We start from the raw sequence: 20246 nt of genomic DNA on the forward strand, positions 1-20246 counted from the left end.
GCCAAGGGTTCTGACACACCCAGTGCTACTGCTTCCTCGAATTTTGCTGCGTTAAGTGTGGTGGCCATTAAGACTCCAGAGCATGCTGCCTGCATTGCCAAGCCGACCCTGCGTCGTTTAGAGAATGCGTGTTAACATACCCCCTCTCACGGTCTACCCAGTACTGCAAAGAGAGACAACACCGACCCAACAGACCAGCGACGCTGCCGCTGAGTGTTGGTTGTTGTGCACAAAAGAAAAGAGAATGTTAAAGAGCTAGATCAGTCGAATATTTGACTTCGTTCTGACCAGAACTCGCTGAGCAAGGAGTGAATGTGGACATCGGTCGCCTCCAAGACAACGGGATCTAAGTTGCGTGATTAACGACCGAATATGTGTACATAAATCGCTGACAAGGCACCGGGATCGTCTTCACTTATCAATTTACATGAACGCAAAATTAAAAATAAAAATAAATAGTAATAAATAAAAAATAAAATTAAAATATTTGCACAGTGATACGGTTTCCTTCGGCAAAATCAAGTAAGCATGTTTGTGTTTGTGTTGCGCCGCTTGTATAACCCTTGCGACGACGACGCAAAACCAGACATGTTGCAAGCCGCAACAATCTCTGCATTGAGCTCCCAAACATCATCAACAGCGTGAGCTACAGAGATGCACTAAATGGAACAAAAACGTCCCAATAAAAAATTCCCAACCAACAACCCTAACCCTCCCTGAAGCCCCACAACCCAGCCATATAGAGGCTATGTTCACCCGATTTGAAGACATGATTCAAAGAATGATCGAGATGACTCATCTTGTTGCTTCCATCCTCAACGCAAAAGTATGCAAATAAGCCGAAAAATAGTTCTTAGCAGAGCCGAGGTGGAACACCTCCTAAAAACAGATGCCATCGATGTACTACTGGTATCAGAAACCCACTTTTGTCCCAGATCCCATTTTAGGACTAGCGGCTTCGATGTTATCCCTGCCAAACATCCATCTGGCGGAGGAGCAGCCATGCTCATCAGGAGTGGCATCCAGCACACGAAGCTACCAGCGTTTCAGGAGGAATGGGCTCAGTGTGCCCTGGCCAGAATATCCAGCCAACATGGAGACGTCACTGTTGGAGCGGTCTACTTCCCCCCCAGACACTCGATCACCGAGACTCACCTACAAGTGTTTTTCGAGTCCTTTGGACCTCGCTTTATAGTAGCCGGTGACTTCAACGCCAAACACTCCTGGTGGGGGTCCCGCTCCATCAACCCCAAAGGCAGAACGCTCCACAGATTCCTGCAGAGCAGAAGACTGGATTGCCACTCCTCTGGAGAGCCTACCCACTGGCCTACAAACCCTGCCTTGCTGCCAGACCTCCTGGACTTTGCCATCTCCAAAGGCATAGGGCAAGCCAGACTAACTTGCTCCAAATATAACAAGCTGCTATCCGACCACAGCGCTATAAAAATGCTTCTCAGCATCCCCGTCCTCAAAAAAGAGTTGCCCAGAAGACTCACCGGGATGCACACTGACGCCTCCAAGTTCACACTCCGGATGCTGTCCTCCTTGCACCCGGATCCGCCACTCTCCACTCCAAGCCACATCGATGCGGCGATCAAGACTCTCACCGAGGAGATGCACAATTCTGCTGAGTTTGCCAATCCTCCTCCTCCAACGACCCCGAGAACTCCTGGGAGAGACCTTCACCTCTGGTCTCCAGAAATTGCGGCCTTCGTAGCGGAAAAAAGGCGCCTCAGGAGAATCTGGTTCTCCTCGCACAACCCAAGGGACAAGGCAGCACTCAATAGAGCCACCAAGGCACTCAAGGATAAGCTGTGTACCCTACGGCAAGACTCCTTCGACAGATTCTTTGAGGAGCTGGAACCTAGTGACCCACAACACAATCTGTGGCATGTCACGCGTCGCCGGTGCGCAAAGCGGACCGTTCTTGGTGCCGCTCTGAAGCCGAAAGAGCTGAAGCGTTTGCAGATCACCTCCAGATTGCATTTACCCCATTTGACAGATGCACTGGTGAAGAGTGTGCTGCCACCGCCAGGTTCCTAGAGAGTCCATGTCCTCCTAGCCTGCCAATAGAGCCCGTCACCCCAGAAGAGGTTGCGCAGGAGATCGCCTCCCTTAAGGCTAGCAAGTCCCCAGGATTGGATAGCATCGATGCCACATCCCTTAAAATGCTGCCACCTCCCTGTTGCTGGCCAACATATACAACAGAAGCTTCTCACTAGGGTACTTCCCGAGATCTTGGAAACGTGCAGAAGTCATTCTCATCCTCAAACCTAGAAAACCTGAAGCCAATCTTGCCTCATATAGACCGATTAGTCTGCTGGCAATCCTCTCCAAAATACTCGAAAGAGTATTTCTGCGCAGTGTTGCCAGTACTGGACGAGGCTGGACTGATCCCTGATCACCAGTTTGGCTTCAGGCGATCCCACGGAACACCCGAGCAATGCCATCGGCTCGTAGCACGCATCCTCGATGCATTCGAGAACAAAAGCTACTGTTCAGCTATCTTCCTGGATGTCAAGCAGGCGTTCGACAGAGTGTGGCATCCTGGACTCCTCTACAAACCCGAGTCCCACCTTCCCAGTTCACACTATGCCATACTCAAATCGTATACTGAAGGAAGAGAGTTCCAAGTGCGATGCGGTTCCTCAACCAGCACGCGAAATACGAGCCGGAGTACCTCAAGGCAGCGTCCTTGGTCCCATCCTCTACACCCTTTTTACAGACCTCCATATCATACCCTCTCGTTACCTCACAGCAGCCACCTATGCAGATGACACGGCGTTCCTTGCCACTGCAACAAACCCTCAACGAGCATAAGCCATCATCCAGAGGCAACTGGATGCATTGGATCCATGGCTGAAACATCGTGGTCAACGCTGAAAAATCCTCACACACAACCTTCTCTCTGCGCAGAGGAGAATGCCCCCCTTACTTAGGGCTAACCCTGGACAGAAGGCTGACTTGGGGCTCTCACATCAACAGGAAGCGTATCCAGGCCAACATACGCCTTAAGCAACTTCACTGGCTCATCGGAAAAAAGTCCAAACTGCGAGAGAAACTAAAGATTCTCGTCTACAAGACGATTCTCAAGCCAATCTGAACGTACGAAATACAGCTATGGGGCACTGCAAGCGCTTCGCATAGAAGGAAGATCCAGCGATTCCAAAATAGATGCTTGAGAATAGTCTCCAACGCCCATTCCTACCACGAAAATTCCGCCATCCACGAGAAGCTCGGGATTCCATGGGTCGATGACGAGATCTTTAGACACAGTGTGAGATATGCTAGCAGACTGGAGAACCACCCCAACCACCTGGCCATCAACCTTCTGGACAATAGGCAATCCTTAAGACGCCTGCAGAGCGCCGCTTAACCTTACTCAAAACTTATAATTATACTTAACCCCTACCGAAGTACATTCCAAGTACTCCCCTTACGTTGATGTTCTCCCCCATAAAATTTAATTATTGTCCACTAGGACAGATTTTAAATAATAAATAAAAATCTATACAAAAAAAAAAAAAAAAAAAAAAAACTAAATTTTCAATAGATGTCAGGGAATTTGACGATCCTGGACACCGTCAACTGACCAGGAAGTTCGGAATGTGCCTTCCCCGAAGATACTCCTACCTTCGCCGCCTTCCCGACCGGCAGGCTTACCACATCCGATCGCTGTCGGCTACGAAGTGACTAATAACTGACAGACGCCCGCTTTATATAGGCCCTGGCTGGACTTAGTGTGCCCGACGTCTGCGTTGCATTTGCCCATATTAGTGTGGCCAGCCTGCTTGGTCCAGTGTGACCGCCCGATCTTATGGGCGCACTCGCTTATTGGCGCACTCAGATAGTAGAATTATAATTTTAAAAATGTGGGAAAGTGGTCCTCGACAACCCCGAGCGGATACCCTTCACTTCCTCCTTTTTCGACAAGTTTCGTTGCCTATATCGCGGTTGGATAACCCGATTTCATGAGACATAATTTGGTTAAGATATTTTCGAATATAACAGCTTTATGGTATATTTGGCATCTGTGAAAATAAGTATAAGCAACGTCGGGTCTGCTACAAATACAAAACAAATAAGTTTTTTAAAACTACAATTTTTATTTTTAATGAAACAAAGCTTAAGAAAAACATAACTTTCTGGGGTTTTTACTAAATTCTTTTAAAACTTTGTTATTGAATTCATACAAATCGTCCATAATTAGTCTGTATACGTCTTAAGCTGCTAAATGATCGCTCAACTGAACAAGTTGTACACGGTAAAGCTATTAAAATCTTCAGAGCTCTTTGAATATCGGGATAAAATTCATTTGCGTGCTGAATCGTATCAAGAACAGTCATCTCAGATACATTTGTTTCCTTACAGCGCCACATTTGTTGCCAAAGCTCAAATTCATTTTTAAGGCTGGGTAAATCGTAAAACTGCGAAATTATTTCGCAACTTGTTATAAGTGAGTCTGTTGACATTATTTGCATTTTTGCCGGATGTAAATAGAACAGGGAAAATGATACATTATTTTCATCGGAAAACCGATTATGGAGTGAGCTAATAATTGAGTCCAAGTAAGGAATAATCAATGACCTCCTCCAATACTGTGAGCTATTTTCAGCTGGATGGTTATTTCTGTGACATTGCTTGCCAAATATACGAGGAAGTGATGTCATATCCTCCTCCAAACCAATTGTCTCTGCAACGACTGTTGCATCGCTTAATACTTCATTCGTTATACTATCAGGATCATCTCGATGGCTTCTTAACAGTTGTATTATGCGTTTAATGTGCTGAGAGGCCTTGACAGCAACCAAAGTCGTTGATTGAAGCACGTTGACTACCGGCTCCAGCATCGCCGAATATATCGCAATTATCGTGAGACACATAATAAAAGTTACTCTGGAAGCAGCGCTATAAAGCAAGAACGCATTATTTCGGGTTGCAGCATTGCCATCACGTGACAACCCTTGCAATGCTTCCATTATATCGCCGAAATTTTCCTTAAAACTTTTAATAGCTTTGTATTTTTCACTCCATCTCGTTTTACAAAGCTTGGATATATTGGGAATTATCTTCCTCCTCAAAACAGACTCGCGGAAAAATGTAATAATGTTTTTCGTTTTTCCAATGGTGTTTCGAATATCTGGCAGTGCATCAAGGTCGTTGATGACTTAATTTAGTTTATGCGACGAACAATGAAAATATAAAGCTTTCTTGTATTTCTTGCGTAAGATTGCCTGCACACCGCCCTCCATTCAAGCCATTGTTGAGTAGCCATCAAATCCCAACGCAAATCAAATCCCAACGCATTTGTCAGGATTGAGATCTGCTTTAGTTAAGAAATCGTCAATAGCAATAGCTATTGATTTTGCATCTAACGTTTCTATTTCCAAAAACACGACAAACGATTCTTGGACTTCGTTTTTGCCTTCATGGAAATACCTCAACCCTATTGACAATTGCTCTGATCCAGACACATCAGCAGTTTCATCAGCTATAACGCTATATGCGTCTGCATTTTGAACTAATTGTACAATCTGGTTTTTTAGGACTTTACCACAAAGGCTGAATATTTCATTTTAAATTTTAAATGATCGATAGCTTTCATTTCCTTTTCTATGCTCCATATGCTTTTTTAAAACATTGTCTCCAGCGTCGATTCTAAGCTTGTATATGTCCTCTACAATTCCTTCACCGTAGTGCTTGCCTCGCAACGCCAAGTCGTGGGATCCGCAAAACACAATAGAGGAAATAATAGATGTTATTATCTTTCTATTTTTCTGAATACAGTTTTGGGAGTATTTATTTTTTTGTGCGTCCACAGGCACATTCTCTAGAAATAATCTAGCATCTTCTTGTGCCGTCTTATGAATGTGGATTTCCATGTGTTTTTTGCTATATTCGTGGAAATCTTTAAACTTGCAAAATGGCTTGACGACAAAAGAACCCAGGTGCAAAAAGGCACCTTTTTGGCAACGTGAATATACCAACCATGGCGAATACGCTTCTAACCACGCACAGTTGAATTTTCTTTTTTAAATTCTTCGCGTTATCAAGATTGTTCACACATACATAAGCCTTTTCTCTTAAACTTAACATCTTACATTAAATATTATCAAGAAACTATAACCAATATTTGAGTAAATACTACTTGTATTTGATAAATGAAACATTTACACACCACTAGAAATACACTTTTAAAAACTAAATGAATGGAACCGCAGAAATTCTTTTTTACTCCATGTCTACGATAATAGGGCGTATAAAATACTGATAAAGTTAGTATTTCAACCATTTAACATCAGCCGCTAAGAGGAGCCACAAAAGTACAATTTACCGCAAGGTGGAGCAAGCGATGAAAAAACAATCGCCAGGTGGAGCCATAGAACATAAAATTTGCCTCCAGGTGGAGCCACGCGGCTGCACAAATACCGCCAGGTGGCGTAGCTTTACCCCTACATGTTGCCGAACGAGGGGAAATTGTAAGCTAAGATCCACAATGTTGTGGAACTCCACAAAAGTGGGGTGCATTTGAAAGGTGAATTTCTTTACCGCTCAAGCTCGATTCGAGCCAGTTCGATCTGGTTTCACTCAAACCGAAGGGGCAATGTTGCTAGCAACATGTTGGTGTGTTGCCAACGCGTTCAAATCGGAGATTGGTGTGCGCATGTGAGAAATAACCGAGTCCTGTGGGTTTTCGTATTTGACTCCAATTGGACGGAACGAACAGTCGCTTGGACTGTCGTCAGGTTAAATGTTGGATCTTGGATGGGAAATTCATTTGAATAGGCTCTAAAGGACTGACTGATGACGTGTCAGAAAGCAGCAGAAATGTTAATTAGCCGTATTTGTTTGCTCGCAGCTACGATTGCATTCCGGCCTTTGAGCTCCTTAATTAGAAATTCATTTTGAATTCACCTCCACAGACCAAATCAACTGCTCAGCAATATTTTAAATTGACCCCTTATATAATGGCTTGGATACAAGTAATCTTGTCTGGAAATTATGTAATACGCCAATGTCTGTGTGTACACACAATTTGTTTTCCACATATTAAGCCCTTTGTTTCACGCCCACTTTGTGGGTTGCATAAGCCTCCGAGGATGATGTGTCAGAAAAACCTCGCTGCCCAATTTTTGTTTCCCTTGTTATACCAAAGAGTAACAGTTTTTTTTGTATATAATAATATAATACGCGTGATTTTTTGGATCATCTAAGCCTGGGAAATCTTCATAAATCATAACTGCCTTCAATAAAAAGCAATGTCAACTAGAGTTTCGCATCAGATTTGATTGCATCCCTGGAGCCATCACTTTCCTCGCCTGGGTCACGTTCGACTCGCATCCTGTGGCAACTTTGCGTGCCCTTCAATGCTGGAAATTATCATATCAGCCACTTCTCACACCTCAAGACACACACTTTCCTTCCAGCTTCTGGCGCCATTTATCTGTTGGTTCTGGACGGAAATGGGAAAAAACTCAGGAAGCCAGGGAGAAGAATTGGGTTATGCCATCGTTCAAGAAAAGTGAAATTAGCATAAAGTTCTTTCATTCTCCTCCAGTTTTGTGTACTTTTTTATTTGCTGCCGCCGCCTCAGCTTGGCTAACTTTTTGCAACGTTGTTTGCTGTCTTCTTGAGTTTGTTTGTAATATCTTGGGTGTCGTATTGGCCCTGGTTGTTGGAGCTTTTCGCCAATCAGCCGAATGGCGACCGCTTAGGGCGTTAGTTTTTACCCCCAAGTTTGTGGGTCGCATTGTCTAATTTTGCATTGAGATATGTAAATATTTATGCCAAGGGTTGCGGTGGAAGGACTTTGAAAAAAGGACTGAAAAAGGCATTTAAAAGAAAGCTCAAAAGTCCTGTGAAAAGTTTTATTGCGGGTGAAACGTGTAAGTTGCGTTACTAATTTCATGAATTTGTAATCAAGTGAAGTGGAATTTATGAACATTCAGTTTTATAATCATGTAATCATAAAATGATTGAATTTAAAGCAATGCTTTATTATACTGTATTTTCTACACTCTCGCTTTAATATATATTGATTTTTTAAAGCATAACTAATAAACTGCAACTTTACGCAGTCTAGATTAGTTGCTTTTTTTAACCAAACTATAACATATGCTGCCAATATCTTTAATTATACTTTGCAAAATGCTTTAAAATTTGGATTGTTAAACGAGAATTCAGTGGGAAATGTTAATGGCGCACAATCAAAATTATTCCGTGTAATTTATTAATGCCGCGTGTGGCACAATTTGTTCCACGAAGCACGTAAAACGGATTTAACAGCCAGATAAGGCTGGACCTGTGCAGATAAAGGTAGCTATGTACATAAAGGACATCAGTTGACTGGACATGAGCCAGGATTGGCTTTAGCCACTCACCCACAACTATTGTTGTGGTCAGCAGCATATTGAGCGACTAATTAAAACTGAGCTCACATGACCTCCTTCTTCGGCTTTTGCCTCATTAATCTTTCTCCTTCACATAACTTTCCGCTCAAACAGGCCAAGTATACAAGTTCAAAGGCAAATTGACAATGACATGAGCAGGGAAAATGAGCATAGTGCAACTCAAATTTATGGTATAACAATGCAATAATTGCAAATGGAATGGAAGTTTAACATATGAAATCGGGCATAGTTTCCTTGCGACTGCTGTGGAGCTTAAAACGAATAATAAAAACGAATGATATAATTAAGTGGTAGCTCCACTACATGTTTGTTTACAGTCGAAGAGTGTTGTTTTTGAAAAGCACGGCCCACCCATCAATCAGGCCTAATTGAAACGAGCCACTTTGGTATGCCACTCACGTTCAGTATCAATTAATGCCACAATGAACCCATCAATTTTGAATTGCGCACACCCAGCAGATCCAGTAGGTTGGCAAACAAACATTACGATGAAATGTCGAACGGATTAATTATTTATGGCCACCACTCTTTGCGGCCCTCACTTCGCCGGCCAAAGAAGTCGTGAGCTCCACTTGGGTCTCCGAAGAAATGTCGAAATGGTTTCTTTGCGAACTTCTCTGAAGGACTCGGCGGAGGTCGGGCCAATTGCAAAGTTAAATTCTAAACAAATTTAATTGAAAAACTTTTCCGTTTCTTCCAATGCCAATGGACAGCTTTTTACTGGAGCCGGACCCGGGTCCACGGGGTCCTGTGAGTCCTGTGCATCCTGGAGCACCACGGAAGGCTACAAGTGCATATGCAATTGTTGGCCCTTGAAGTTGCAGTTGCTGTTATTATTATTTCTGGTAGTTCTCTCTTTTTCCAAGCCAACATGCTTCCCTGTCGCGATTCACTTGAGACCCGTTTAGCATTTAGCTCAGGTCCTCTGACTTCTGGCTTCTGGTGCTGTTGGCCCCTTGGCGATTTTTTCCTTATTTAATTATGGCTCGAGATGTTTTGCCCAAAAGTCACCAACGAGCTGCGAAAAGTTCTCGCTTGTTGCCGAAATTGAAATTATAACTTTGACTACTTTCTGTTGCGCTGTGGCTCACACCGGCAAATAGTTGGATGGCTGGAGCAGTTTTGGTTTCGCTTATCTGGATCTGGGATAGCAAGTTTGGGGCATGCACCATTGAAACCTACATTAAATGCGCCGGAAAATATGGGCTTAAATATTAATGCTTACGGAAATGTGTTTTTCCAAATTAATTATCAATCAGGAAGCAGACTTTTGAATAGAACATAATACAGATACACAAACTTTTCCCAGTCCCAAAAGCAAGCCCAACGAGTGATTACGAGAGAGAGATAAGAGCTGGAATTTAAGACTGCAATTTAATAAAATTTTCTAAATATTGCTAACTGAACAAGTAATTTTATATTTAGAACCGTGTGAATATATCTTGCTTCTTTCAGCACAATGTTTGCGTAAAAAAAGAGTCCCAATTGGTTTTATCAATAACAAAGTGACAGAGGTCGTCCCAGTTCTCCATGGCGATTATCCAATTTACTCGAACTGGTTTGCTTACGATATTATTCGTGCTACTGTACGCGTAAGTGGCCCATTATCTTCAATGAGACAGTTTTCGTACAATGGAAGACAAATTTAAGTTTATGCTAGCTTCCACACTTTAAGCAAAAATTCTAGACTTACATTTCGAGCATCTCAGAAAATTATGATTGTGCAACGTGGGATAAAGCTAATATAAAACTAAGTTACGATGACAGACTGCTCCACTTATATGTACTTATATACCTTATGTTTCAGAAGTCTGCGACTTAATATAATTTATTTGGCAACCTTTGAAAGCGTGTGACACTTCGCCCCTTGGAAAGGGTTAACTTCTTGCAATCTTTTTTATCGGTTAACTTCCAACCAACTTCTGCGATTTAATTTCGCAACTTTTCCACACAGTTATTTTCGATCAAAAGACCCTTGCAGTCAGACAGATAGTTCCGATAGTCGGGAAGGGGTGGGGATTGGATGGGAGGGGAGATAAATCGTGGCTATTCAGCTTGAAAATGCCCTTAAGTTGCCTCGACTGTCTTAGTGTGCGCTAGTGCTTAAGATAAATATGCATTACCCTCAAATATATAAATGATATGTGTGTGCATGTTGTGTGTGTACCACTCGGTCTCGGTCTCTGCTGCTATAGATTTATACGAAAACTCAAGGATCGACTGCTTCCTCCTACAAGACTGCCGCTGTGTGCGTGCGTATCTGTGTGAGCATGACATTCACCGGCTGCAAGTGGCTTCTTTGCGGAGGAAGGGGCAAACTTGCATACGCATACGCGTTGCACATAAGCTGCTGACGACCAAGTTATGTCCTTGCCGCAATATATAGCCATTGCTACAGTGGAGCCTGGCGATTGACGGATTCGAAGAAATACACACTACTACTTTAGGTATATTCTCTTGTAAACTAATTAAACCTTAGTATTAGTACTCTTCGTATATCCTTGCGCATTTTTGTTTTTAACTCTGATTCATAACTAAAGTATTAGGATGTATAGCAATTACTTTAAGGTTTTTATCATTCTTTATGCTAATCGCACAATTGCACAAAATCGTAAAATATGATTTATTTGAGGTACACCGTTGCGTTCCATACAAACATATGAATGCTCCTTCAGTAGTATTTTTTGGATTTATTTTAATTTCCACTTGTGAGTGTTGACTTGAATTTCTGCCATCCTGCTGTCAGCAAGCACACAGACTGTCAGACAGACAGAAAGGACGAAAGGACAGGAGGACTGTGCCTCATGCATCTCAGTTTCCAAAGAGTGCGGAAGGAGCACATCGGTTTTGGTTTCAGTCTGTATCTGGCTCGATTTTGCTCTTGCTTTCGGTCGCAGCACCCTGATGTGGATGTTTGCGCTTCCTTTGCTTTTTTATTGGACCTGTGGCCCACTTTGTCTCCGACTTGCAACTTTTTGTTTCGCCTTAAGATACGTCTCCTCCCTGCAGCAGCTCCTGCTGTACTTTTTGCACTTTGTCGCATTGTGCGGAAGTGTGCGGCACTTGAGAACTACTTTTACTTTTGTATGTACGCAATATCGTAGGCTGCACCTCGATTTTCCTCGACAATCCTTACAGCCGGCAATCCTGGCGTTTGCTATGGGCTTTCGCCTTTGCCCTTTCACATATCTTCGTGTCACCTTGGGTATCCGGTTTGTCTGTCAGCGGGGATCGACTGCGTTGTCCTCTTGAGTCCTTGCTTCTGCTTTGCATGTCCTTGCCACTCGGATGTGCTTGGATCCCATTAATAAGCGAAGCGAGGCGAACCGGACTCCTGCAGAATGAACAAAATGAATGACAATAACAGACGGTGACAGGTACCTTATCGGTTTCCCGTTTACTTATTGTCAAACAAAAGTGAATAGACTAAAAAATGGGAAATGGGAAAACCAATAGCAAAATGGCGTAGCCTTTAAAATAGTGCTTAAGCCATGCCAAGGGGAAAGGGGAGTGAAAGGACTTCGGTTGAGCTAATCCCATATTCCAAGAAGTTTTATTCGAAACTGTCAAAGTAAAAGGGCAGGACCAAGTTACTGCGAAATAAAGAATCGGGAGGGACAGTCCAGGTGTGTCCCAAACGCGGCATTGTAGACGCGTGACTGAAAATTTTAATAACCCATTTCTAATTGGACCCGGCAATGGTCAACCTTCTAATGGCTTTGGCTGGTCTCAGCCATAAAACCCATAATAAGGGCACAAATTATAATGGACCCATAACGATCAAATTGTGGAGACAGAAATATTTGTATTCAGCAGAGTCGAGTTAAAGTTAAGCGCAAAGGGACCGAAATCCGAGGGGAAGTCATAAAAAAGTTTAACACCGCGGAATCGCCAGGCTGCCTTGTTTTTCTTTTATTTTTCCCAAAAGGTTCTTTTGCGTTTAAAATGGCTTTTGCGTTTTTTGTTTGGTTCCTCGTTCGTGGGGCTTTTGTGCGGTCCATAATAAAGTTGTAAAGCCAACTATTTATTGCTCGAAAATGTTTATCAAAGTAACGTAAATATTTAGTTTGTAACTCTGCGGTATTTTATGGGCTTTTTCCATTTTTATTTATTATTTTTTAGTCTGTTGGGCTCGAGGTGTATGGCCCTTAAATTATAATTTCCAGTTCGGATATATGTTAATATATGTATGCAGAGAAAGTTGTGATTTCATACGGCTTAAGGTATCTGAATGTGTATGAGCCAAGCACTCAAAAGTGCTCTATTGAAAGATTGCGTGACTGGCTAAATCAAGGATATACCGGTATATAAATATGTGCTCTTAAATGCAATTAGCAGTGAAAGTTCCTTTGCTTGCACTGCCTCATCGTTTAGTAATTGGATACCTGAAAGTAAAATAAACGTAGAACACTAGCAGCAAGTAAAAAGCGAACGCTACTGGCCAGTCAAGAGGTGAAAATTCGTTAGAATCGCGTGACGAAAGCGACGGGCTCCCTGCCGTACATTTTTTATGGCCCTTTAAAGCCGGAAAGTCGAATGACCCAACGCGATGGTCAACATGCTATGAGCGGCCGACAAAACACTTTACTTAACTCGTTCCAAAGCTGCCGCCAGACACGGATTTAAATTACCCCTTCCTCCGCATTTCACTCTGACACATTATCAAGGCTTTAAGTGCTCAATAAAAAGGTGGCGATTTAACGGGGAGGAACGACAAATGTAGTGCCTGCTATCTACTTGTAGACTTTTTATCTTATTAGGCACACTTTGCTTAAGTGCTCTAATACGAGGTATCTGCGTATCTTGCAGATTGCACCAGCTTCAATTTCTCGTAAAAAGAATTTTATATAAGTATTCCACCTTTCTATATTTACATATTTAACTAGTAAATAAAATCATTACTATATTCAGATCAGTTGCTTATAAAATAAAGATACACATCGTTTTTTAATTAACACAGATTAAGCGACAGAGTTTCAATTTAATAGATGTATTTACCTAAAACGTATTTGATATCAATATAGTTCGTAAAATAGTATTTTGTTTTTCGTTCAACATTAAAAACCCGACTTTTTAACCACAAACGAACTTGACAAGAAATACTTGGCTTTTCGTTGACCTTTATGGCGCAGATTCGCAACTAATTAAGGGTCACAATGTGTGTAAAAATCCCAGGCACAAAACAAACCCGAATCCCTGTTCGCCACACGGTTTTTAATTAAATTGTTTTGCTCTTTTTTGGTGGTACCAGTTTTGGCCTGGCCTAGCTTGGACTTTGCGGTGAAATTTACAATGTAATTTCCGTGCAGGGGACTCGGAAAACACTCCTTACTCACTGCCACTGTGCTGCAGCGCACTTGAATTTTAATAGAAACTGCAGCCGCCAGGAGAAGTCCGGATTGAAAGGGGTGCACCACCCCCTGGAGAAAAGGCGCCAAAACGCGTGTGTGAGTGTGTGAATGTGTTGCCATTATGTCATAACTCTCGACTGCGCCTCCAGGTATGCAACGCTTTGCACTTCCTCCTCTCCTATTCAAAAATGATAACTACAAGAAGGGCGAATAGGTGAGCTCGTAAGCTTTGTCAAACCCACCGAATATATCTCAAATATGTATCTGATCTCACTTACTCGGAAACATATCGCATTTGCATTAGTATGCAAAGGAAGTACGAGGGCCTAAAGGGACTTACTGTTTTATGTGTCAGTGCAATAATAAACCCAATCACTTTATGCTTGACACCACTTTATTTAATTGATTAAAGTGGATACATAGCTATTATATTATATCAGCACCAGATTTCCGCATTTTGGGAAAAACTTCAATAAAAAACGTAGATAATATTCTTCGATAAATATTTTTAAAATTTTGAAGGCTTGTCGCAAAGTTCCTAATTAAATTCAAGTATAGTCAGCACATTGCTTAGAAGGAAAAAATTATGTATATGTATAATTCAGTTCATAAATGTTTGACGTTTCCCATACGGAAAGGTTAACCGCCACAAATCCTTCTGGGGTTAAAAGGAAGGAAATTATTTCAACAAGTTACAAATTTTCGGAGTACGTGCCAGTATGGGCCCGGTCCAGGGCCCATTGTTATGTGTGTCGCGTAGATCTGATCAATGACCTGCGAGCATTCCACATCCACCCATCCCCATCCAACCGTCCTTCCATCCAACCATCCTCCCACCAGAGGCAGCAGCATCCACATCGCCATGCTCATCGTCTTCCACAGTCACGGAGCTGTGTGTCCCATTAGATTTCAATAGGTCCTGGCTCAGGGTGCTTTTGGCCCGGTTGTGTTGGTTTTGTTTTTTGGTTTTTATCAACCACTGCCGGAAATTGTGACAAATTGATTGAACTAAATGGTAAAAATATCAGGCATCAAATTGCCTGTGACGATAAGAGAGTGAGCTTGCCCATTGAAATGGACTGGAAGTCGGAATGGATAGGCGTGCTTGTGTGAGTGGAAGGACATGTCTGCCTCGATGAGTCTGAGTCCTGGCCTCACAATATGCAGGCTGAGCAGAGACTCACGCACTTTCAACGAGACATGTTTTATATGTCAGTCTCGAGTGTCTTCGCCAGACGACAACAAAAACATTGAGACAGGCTTCAATTTCAATGCGACTTTCGTGCTGCCTTCTTGTATTTGCACTACGAGTTTATGGCGCACTAAAGCAAGAATTCAAATGAGGGCCAGGAAAAGCTCCGGCAAAACAATGGCTCTGCGCCGGAGGAAGCTAAAGAAAACTCACTTTAATTCGTGGGGAGCCGTGAGTAGTTGACTCAACCAACTCGTTGCTGCTCCCTAAATTAATGACTCTTAAAGAGGCTAAGAATTTATTATAGTCGAACATTTATTACATCCAACCTCCTATTTATATTCATATTCATGCAACTGGCTGTACAGCATCTTAGGACGTCGTCGAATCACGTCTTGAACCCTTCTCAACTTTTCTTCCCAATCTTGGGAGCAACTAGAACCTGCCACTGACAATTATGGCCCTCCTTCGCTTTTGGCCAGAAAATGCGACCAGCCAAGTGTCAAAAGCAAGAGCAGGAAAACTTTGCGAAACGAAGATTGATTTAACTTTCGGACAGCTTTGGCCAATCTTGAAATGCATTTTTATTCGCCATCCCCAGTTTTGGCAATTAATCAAAGTACAAAGTAGGTTTGTTCCTGTTGTATGCAATGCAGATTGATTAATCGGATTTCATTGCCAATGCAATTAGATTAATTAATTAGTTTTCAAAAACTTCCACCAGTAAAGTGTTGAGTGATTTGTGGTTGTAAGGGAACGGAAGTTTCTCTTTGCCAAATAACCTTGAAATACACATTTTTTTTTTTAACATTATTTAACTTTCTTGTTGCGTTTCATAATATTTACGCTCACTGTGGAAAAAGTATCGGAAGCAATTAATAATGAAAATCAAATTGCATGTACTTTTTACATAAGCCGAAGAGGTCAGTTGGTCAATTGAGATACAGTCGAACCCAAATCAATTCAGCAACCTTGTCGAACTTTGTCCATAATTCAGTTGTCGAAGACTTTGAATCTTTCTGGTCGACGGGGTCCTTCACTTTTTGCGATCTTTGCCGCCGGGTTATTGTGGTTGATTCAGTTTCCTTTTCGGGTTCGCCTCGAGTGGATTTATTGTTTCGAGTGGCAAACACAAATGTCCACAGCCATCACCCGCATCAATCCTGGCCGCACGTTGTCGACTCCTGTCAGCCACAATATCCTTCTTGTTAACAAAAGTCGGGCCCTGAGATTTTGGGTACCAAACATGGATGGATGGGTGGTGGGATGGGACCAGCGCCGCACACTTTGTCACTTCAACTTCGATAGGTCGACATATTTCTTATTGTTGATAATCTTTCTGCTGACACGGCCACATGCATGTGAATTGAGGACTGGAACGGTCCCAGTTGCTCCTCCTTCGTCTCCATTTCATCTTCCAGGCCAGGAGACAATATGTGGCAAGGGCCTTTGTCTTTAACTTGGTAGCTTCTTGCGGCTTTTTGTTGGCTTTGTGTGCTTTATTGTTATCCCATGATGTCACCCAGGACCAAGTTCTATGAAAGACAGGCGGCTTTGTTTGCGGATTTCCGAGGGATTGCATTGCCTTTCAGACTGGCGCTGCATTCGAATAACTTTGGACTGCACTTGTCGACGGGGACGCAAAGTTTTAAAGTTGACCAATTTAAAGTTTATTGAATTGCACTCGTTAAGGAGTGTGGGCGAACAGAAACCTTCCCATTTGACATTCAGTGCGTACCATTTTTGCAATTGAATAATGTAATTGTGGTGCGACCTCGCAGATGCCATTTATCAAAAATCGAATTAATTATATTTTTGAAAACACGAGTAATAGGGCCATATTAGGCCATAATAATATATCACACTGAATGTGACACAAAGCTTTCGAATATGCTATACAAGTATACTTACATCTTTAATGCCTTTTACCCTCTTCTCCTCTGGTTTCCTTAAACTCGTTTTTTTTTATCTGAAACTTTGCCAAGGGAGTTGAGCATCTAAAAATTTCATAATTTGTCTTGTCATTAAACCAGCTTCTCCTATTCACATTGCCATTCCCTTGCCCATCCTCATCCCCATGCCCATCCTCATCCCCTTTCCCATTTGCCAGCGACTGCAATGCAGCAGGAAGGACATTTGTGTCACTCGTAAATTTCCAATGCCGGCAACAAGCCGCCAGCATTCGCATTCGCATTCACATTTTATACTTTACTTCCTTTTCTTCGAGTTTTTTCCTCGGCTTCCGCTGCGCTCAATTCCCAATGTTGCCAAGTGGCAGTCATTGGCTTTTGCAGTGGCTTCTCGATTTTTCGGATAGTGCTTAAACATTTTCAGATTTACTGGCGGCAGGACTCAGAGCTCCGAACTAGAAACCCGAACCGCACGCGCCATAGAATTTATGAGAGTGCCGAATCTTGACGTTTTCGTGGCGCCACATCCAAGGACAAAGAGACTGTCGTCATTCTATCGTCCTATACTGACTATGCATAATGAGGAGTAACTCCCAGTGGTTGGGAAAAACTTCTACTTGTACGAAATGCGGAGAGGGGGGGAAAACGCAAGTTTAATAAGGGCGAATATATCTTCTATTGAAAATTCCAATTTACCTTCGCCGACGTGTGGGAAAAACCTTTTAGCGGAGTCTAACCAGCCAACCAGCTAGCCATTTTCAATTTGGCGTCCAATCTAATTAAAGCTCATTTATGGAAATTTCTTATTAATTGAGCCAAGGAGCGAAGGAGGCATTGTGTTGATTTATGCGCCCAGTGGGCTCATAATTTAACAGGCACCAAGGCCACAAGGACATAATAGTCTTCGCCCGGCTTTAAATGCGCCGATGAACTCGGGCCACATTTTCCCACTGACGCTTGAATTATGCAAGTTAATTTGCAGCTGCCTGAAAATGATGACAAGAAATACCGCCAGCACACCCAGACCCACACCCACACCCACACCCGTACCCACACCCACGCACAGTGCACAACAGGGCAGGACTTCTGGCTCCTGGCAGCCTAACAAGAGTTATTTCCCACAGACCGGAAGTGAAGTCGACATAAATTGCGGTTAGTGCTAGTCTGCCCATTCACCCCCTCGAAAGCCACGTTGGCCATTTAATACATTGCGACAGCCATTCAGGCAGGGCTCTTCCTTCTCAGAGGCAAGATACCAGCCACCCACTACCCACCCACCTGGTGGGGGAACTCCTGGGCAGAAGCTGGTATTAAAATTCAGATTGGTCGCGTCACAGTTTTGACGGTTTAGCCGGACGGGTTAACCCGGCATTAGTATGCGAGCGAATATTAAAACCCAACTTAAAGATTACCATATTTTATGCTGATGCATATAAGCCAGCCAGCACTAGTGGCTAGCCTTAAATTAGTAACCACTAGCCGAGCATGAAATAAGGATTATTGCCTTTCGGAATTCGTAAAAGTAAAGCGGATTGAAAACTGAAATCATTGCTGTGGAAATGCGCATCAGGGTAGACTTTTATTTCGTGAAATTGATTGAATCCGAATCCGAACTGCAAAATGGCAGGCTGAAATTGCAATGAACTAAGGAAATTTCAGGCTGCTGCACTTTTCTCTCTTGATAAGTTTCAGTCTTCTGGTAGAAATTCCACTCCTTTCATGGGAAACACGCCTAAGCTCCGGAAAAGGGGGGAAAAGTGCTTGTTGTCCTGTTTTTGTTACTACTCTGCGGTCGTTTTCATTTCATTTACAGTTGCACTTGAAGTGGCCGAATGGGGCAGGCATGGGAGTCCTGGTTCCTTGATTTCCCCGGGTGCCAAAGGAACCCACTTTCCAGAAACCTCATCCGTATGAGAGCTTGCATTTCATACACTTTTACTGACCACTCGCTGCGAAAGCCACACATCCCAAAGATATCACACATCAAAACCAGAGGAGCAGAAAACGTATATTAGGGTTGCGCATATGAATCACACATTTCCGTTTACAGAGTAATCACATTCGCGGATTTTGTAACCCACACTACGAACATATTTAATATATTAGAGTCAGATGTGTATTTCACCTTTCACTCACTGTTGTTCATCCCAATTGGCTCGGAATGAATTAAATTTTCTGATCTAAACTCCTGATCCTAATCCTTACCTATTTTAAGGATTGAAATCTGGATTGTCCGGTAACGTTGGCAGCACATCATTTGGATCGTACGTTGGAAGTGTGAACACGGTGGACTCGTGCTCATAATCGTTTTCCATATTCTCTTCTTGACCATCGTTATAATCATTTTCAGGTTCGACGAAAAGTGAGCCGCCATTGCAGCTCTTGACGAGCTCATCTTTGTGGCAAAGATTCTTGTATTGCTTATTGCTCCCCTTCATGCACTCCGAAGCGGCTTCTTCGTCGGTGTCCTCGTAGACGGGATTATCCTCCTCCTCGCAGAGACTCACTCCGCAGTTGTAGACGCACTTCAGCAACTGGTGGACCAGCGCTGGACGAACATACTCAACTATGGCGCAGCCCACGCGGTTAGCTCGATCCCTCAGTACCTGAAAGTAGTTTGTGGAAAGTTCCCTGGAAACGGTCTTCAATAATATGGTGGACTTCCTGGTACATGGACTCACTGCTGATTTTTAGTCCATGAGAAAAACAGCTTCTGCACTTCATCTTTCCTATTGGGGTCAAACCAGTGATCGAGTTGCTTCCTCAGGGCCTCCTTTTTCGAGGTCATGCAGAAGTACTTTTCCAGCGAGTAGCTGACTTCCGCATGGTTGTAGGTTGGGGTTATGGCGCATTGATCTCGGATGGGCTCACAGCGACGCACCAGACCGTCGGCCACTTTGGCCAGTTCCGGATCCCATTCGATGGTGGTCATCCGCGCCGCCTTCGGATTCTCATCCATTCCGCCGGCGAACTTGTTGCGATATTCATTGTGCTTGTCAACGATGAGGGCTATCATATCCCAGCTCATTTTCACCATGGCTGTGGCTTGTTTGGGACAAGTGGAGTCAAAATTCTGCAAGAATATGTGAAGCAATCCGAATGATTTGGACTACCACTTACTACCCACTCACTCCATTGTCATCGCAGAGCACGTGTTGTCCTCGGCACAGGTCAGCTTTGCACCATTTATCTGAAGCGCCTGTATCTTGAATATAAAATGCGGAGAACAGCAGCCAGATGCACTGTATCATGGCATAAATAACCAGAGGTGTGTGCTCTGGCAGAGGTTTTGAAAGAAATAAATCGAAGCCTTGACGAGCTTCTAGTAAATCGTTGATTCTACGCTTGATCCGCGACTAATTAGGTTGCTAACATCACTTAT

The 20246-nt window shown here is 43.0% G+C and overlaps 1 protein-coding gene across 1 annotated transcript; it reads right to left on the bottom strand.

Annotated features, from left to right (window-relative positions):
- Positions 1-18857: 18857 nt before the first annotated feature.
- Positions 18858-20246, bottom strand: LOC6739256 (antigen 5 like allergen Cul n 1). Its single transcript, XM_016168983.3, has 3 exons — positions 19996-20246; positions 19546-19937; positions 18858-19495 (listed from the first exon to the last, which is right to left on the bottom strand). The coding sequence occupies exons 1-3, from the start codon at positions 20113-20115 to the stop codon at positions 19075-19077; spliced, it is 933 nt and encodes a 310-aa protein (XP_016025628.1). The 5' UTR covers positions 20116-20246; the 3' UTR covers positions 18858-19074.

Source organism: Drosophila simulans, chromosome 2L, assembly GCF_016746395.2.
Source record: "Drosophila simulans strain w501 chromosome 2L, Prin_Dsim_3.1, whole genome shotgun sequence".
In the NCBI taxonomy this organism is placed as follows: domain Eukaryota; kingdom Metazoa; phylum Arthropoda; class Insecta; order Diptera; family Drosophilidae; genus Drosophila; species Drosophila simulans.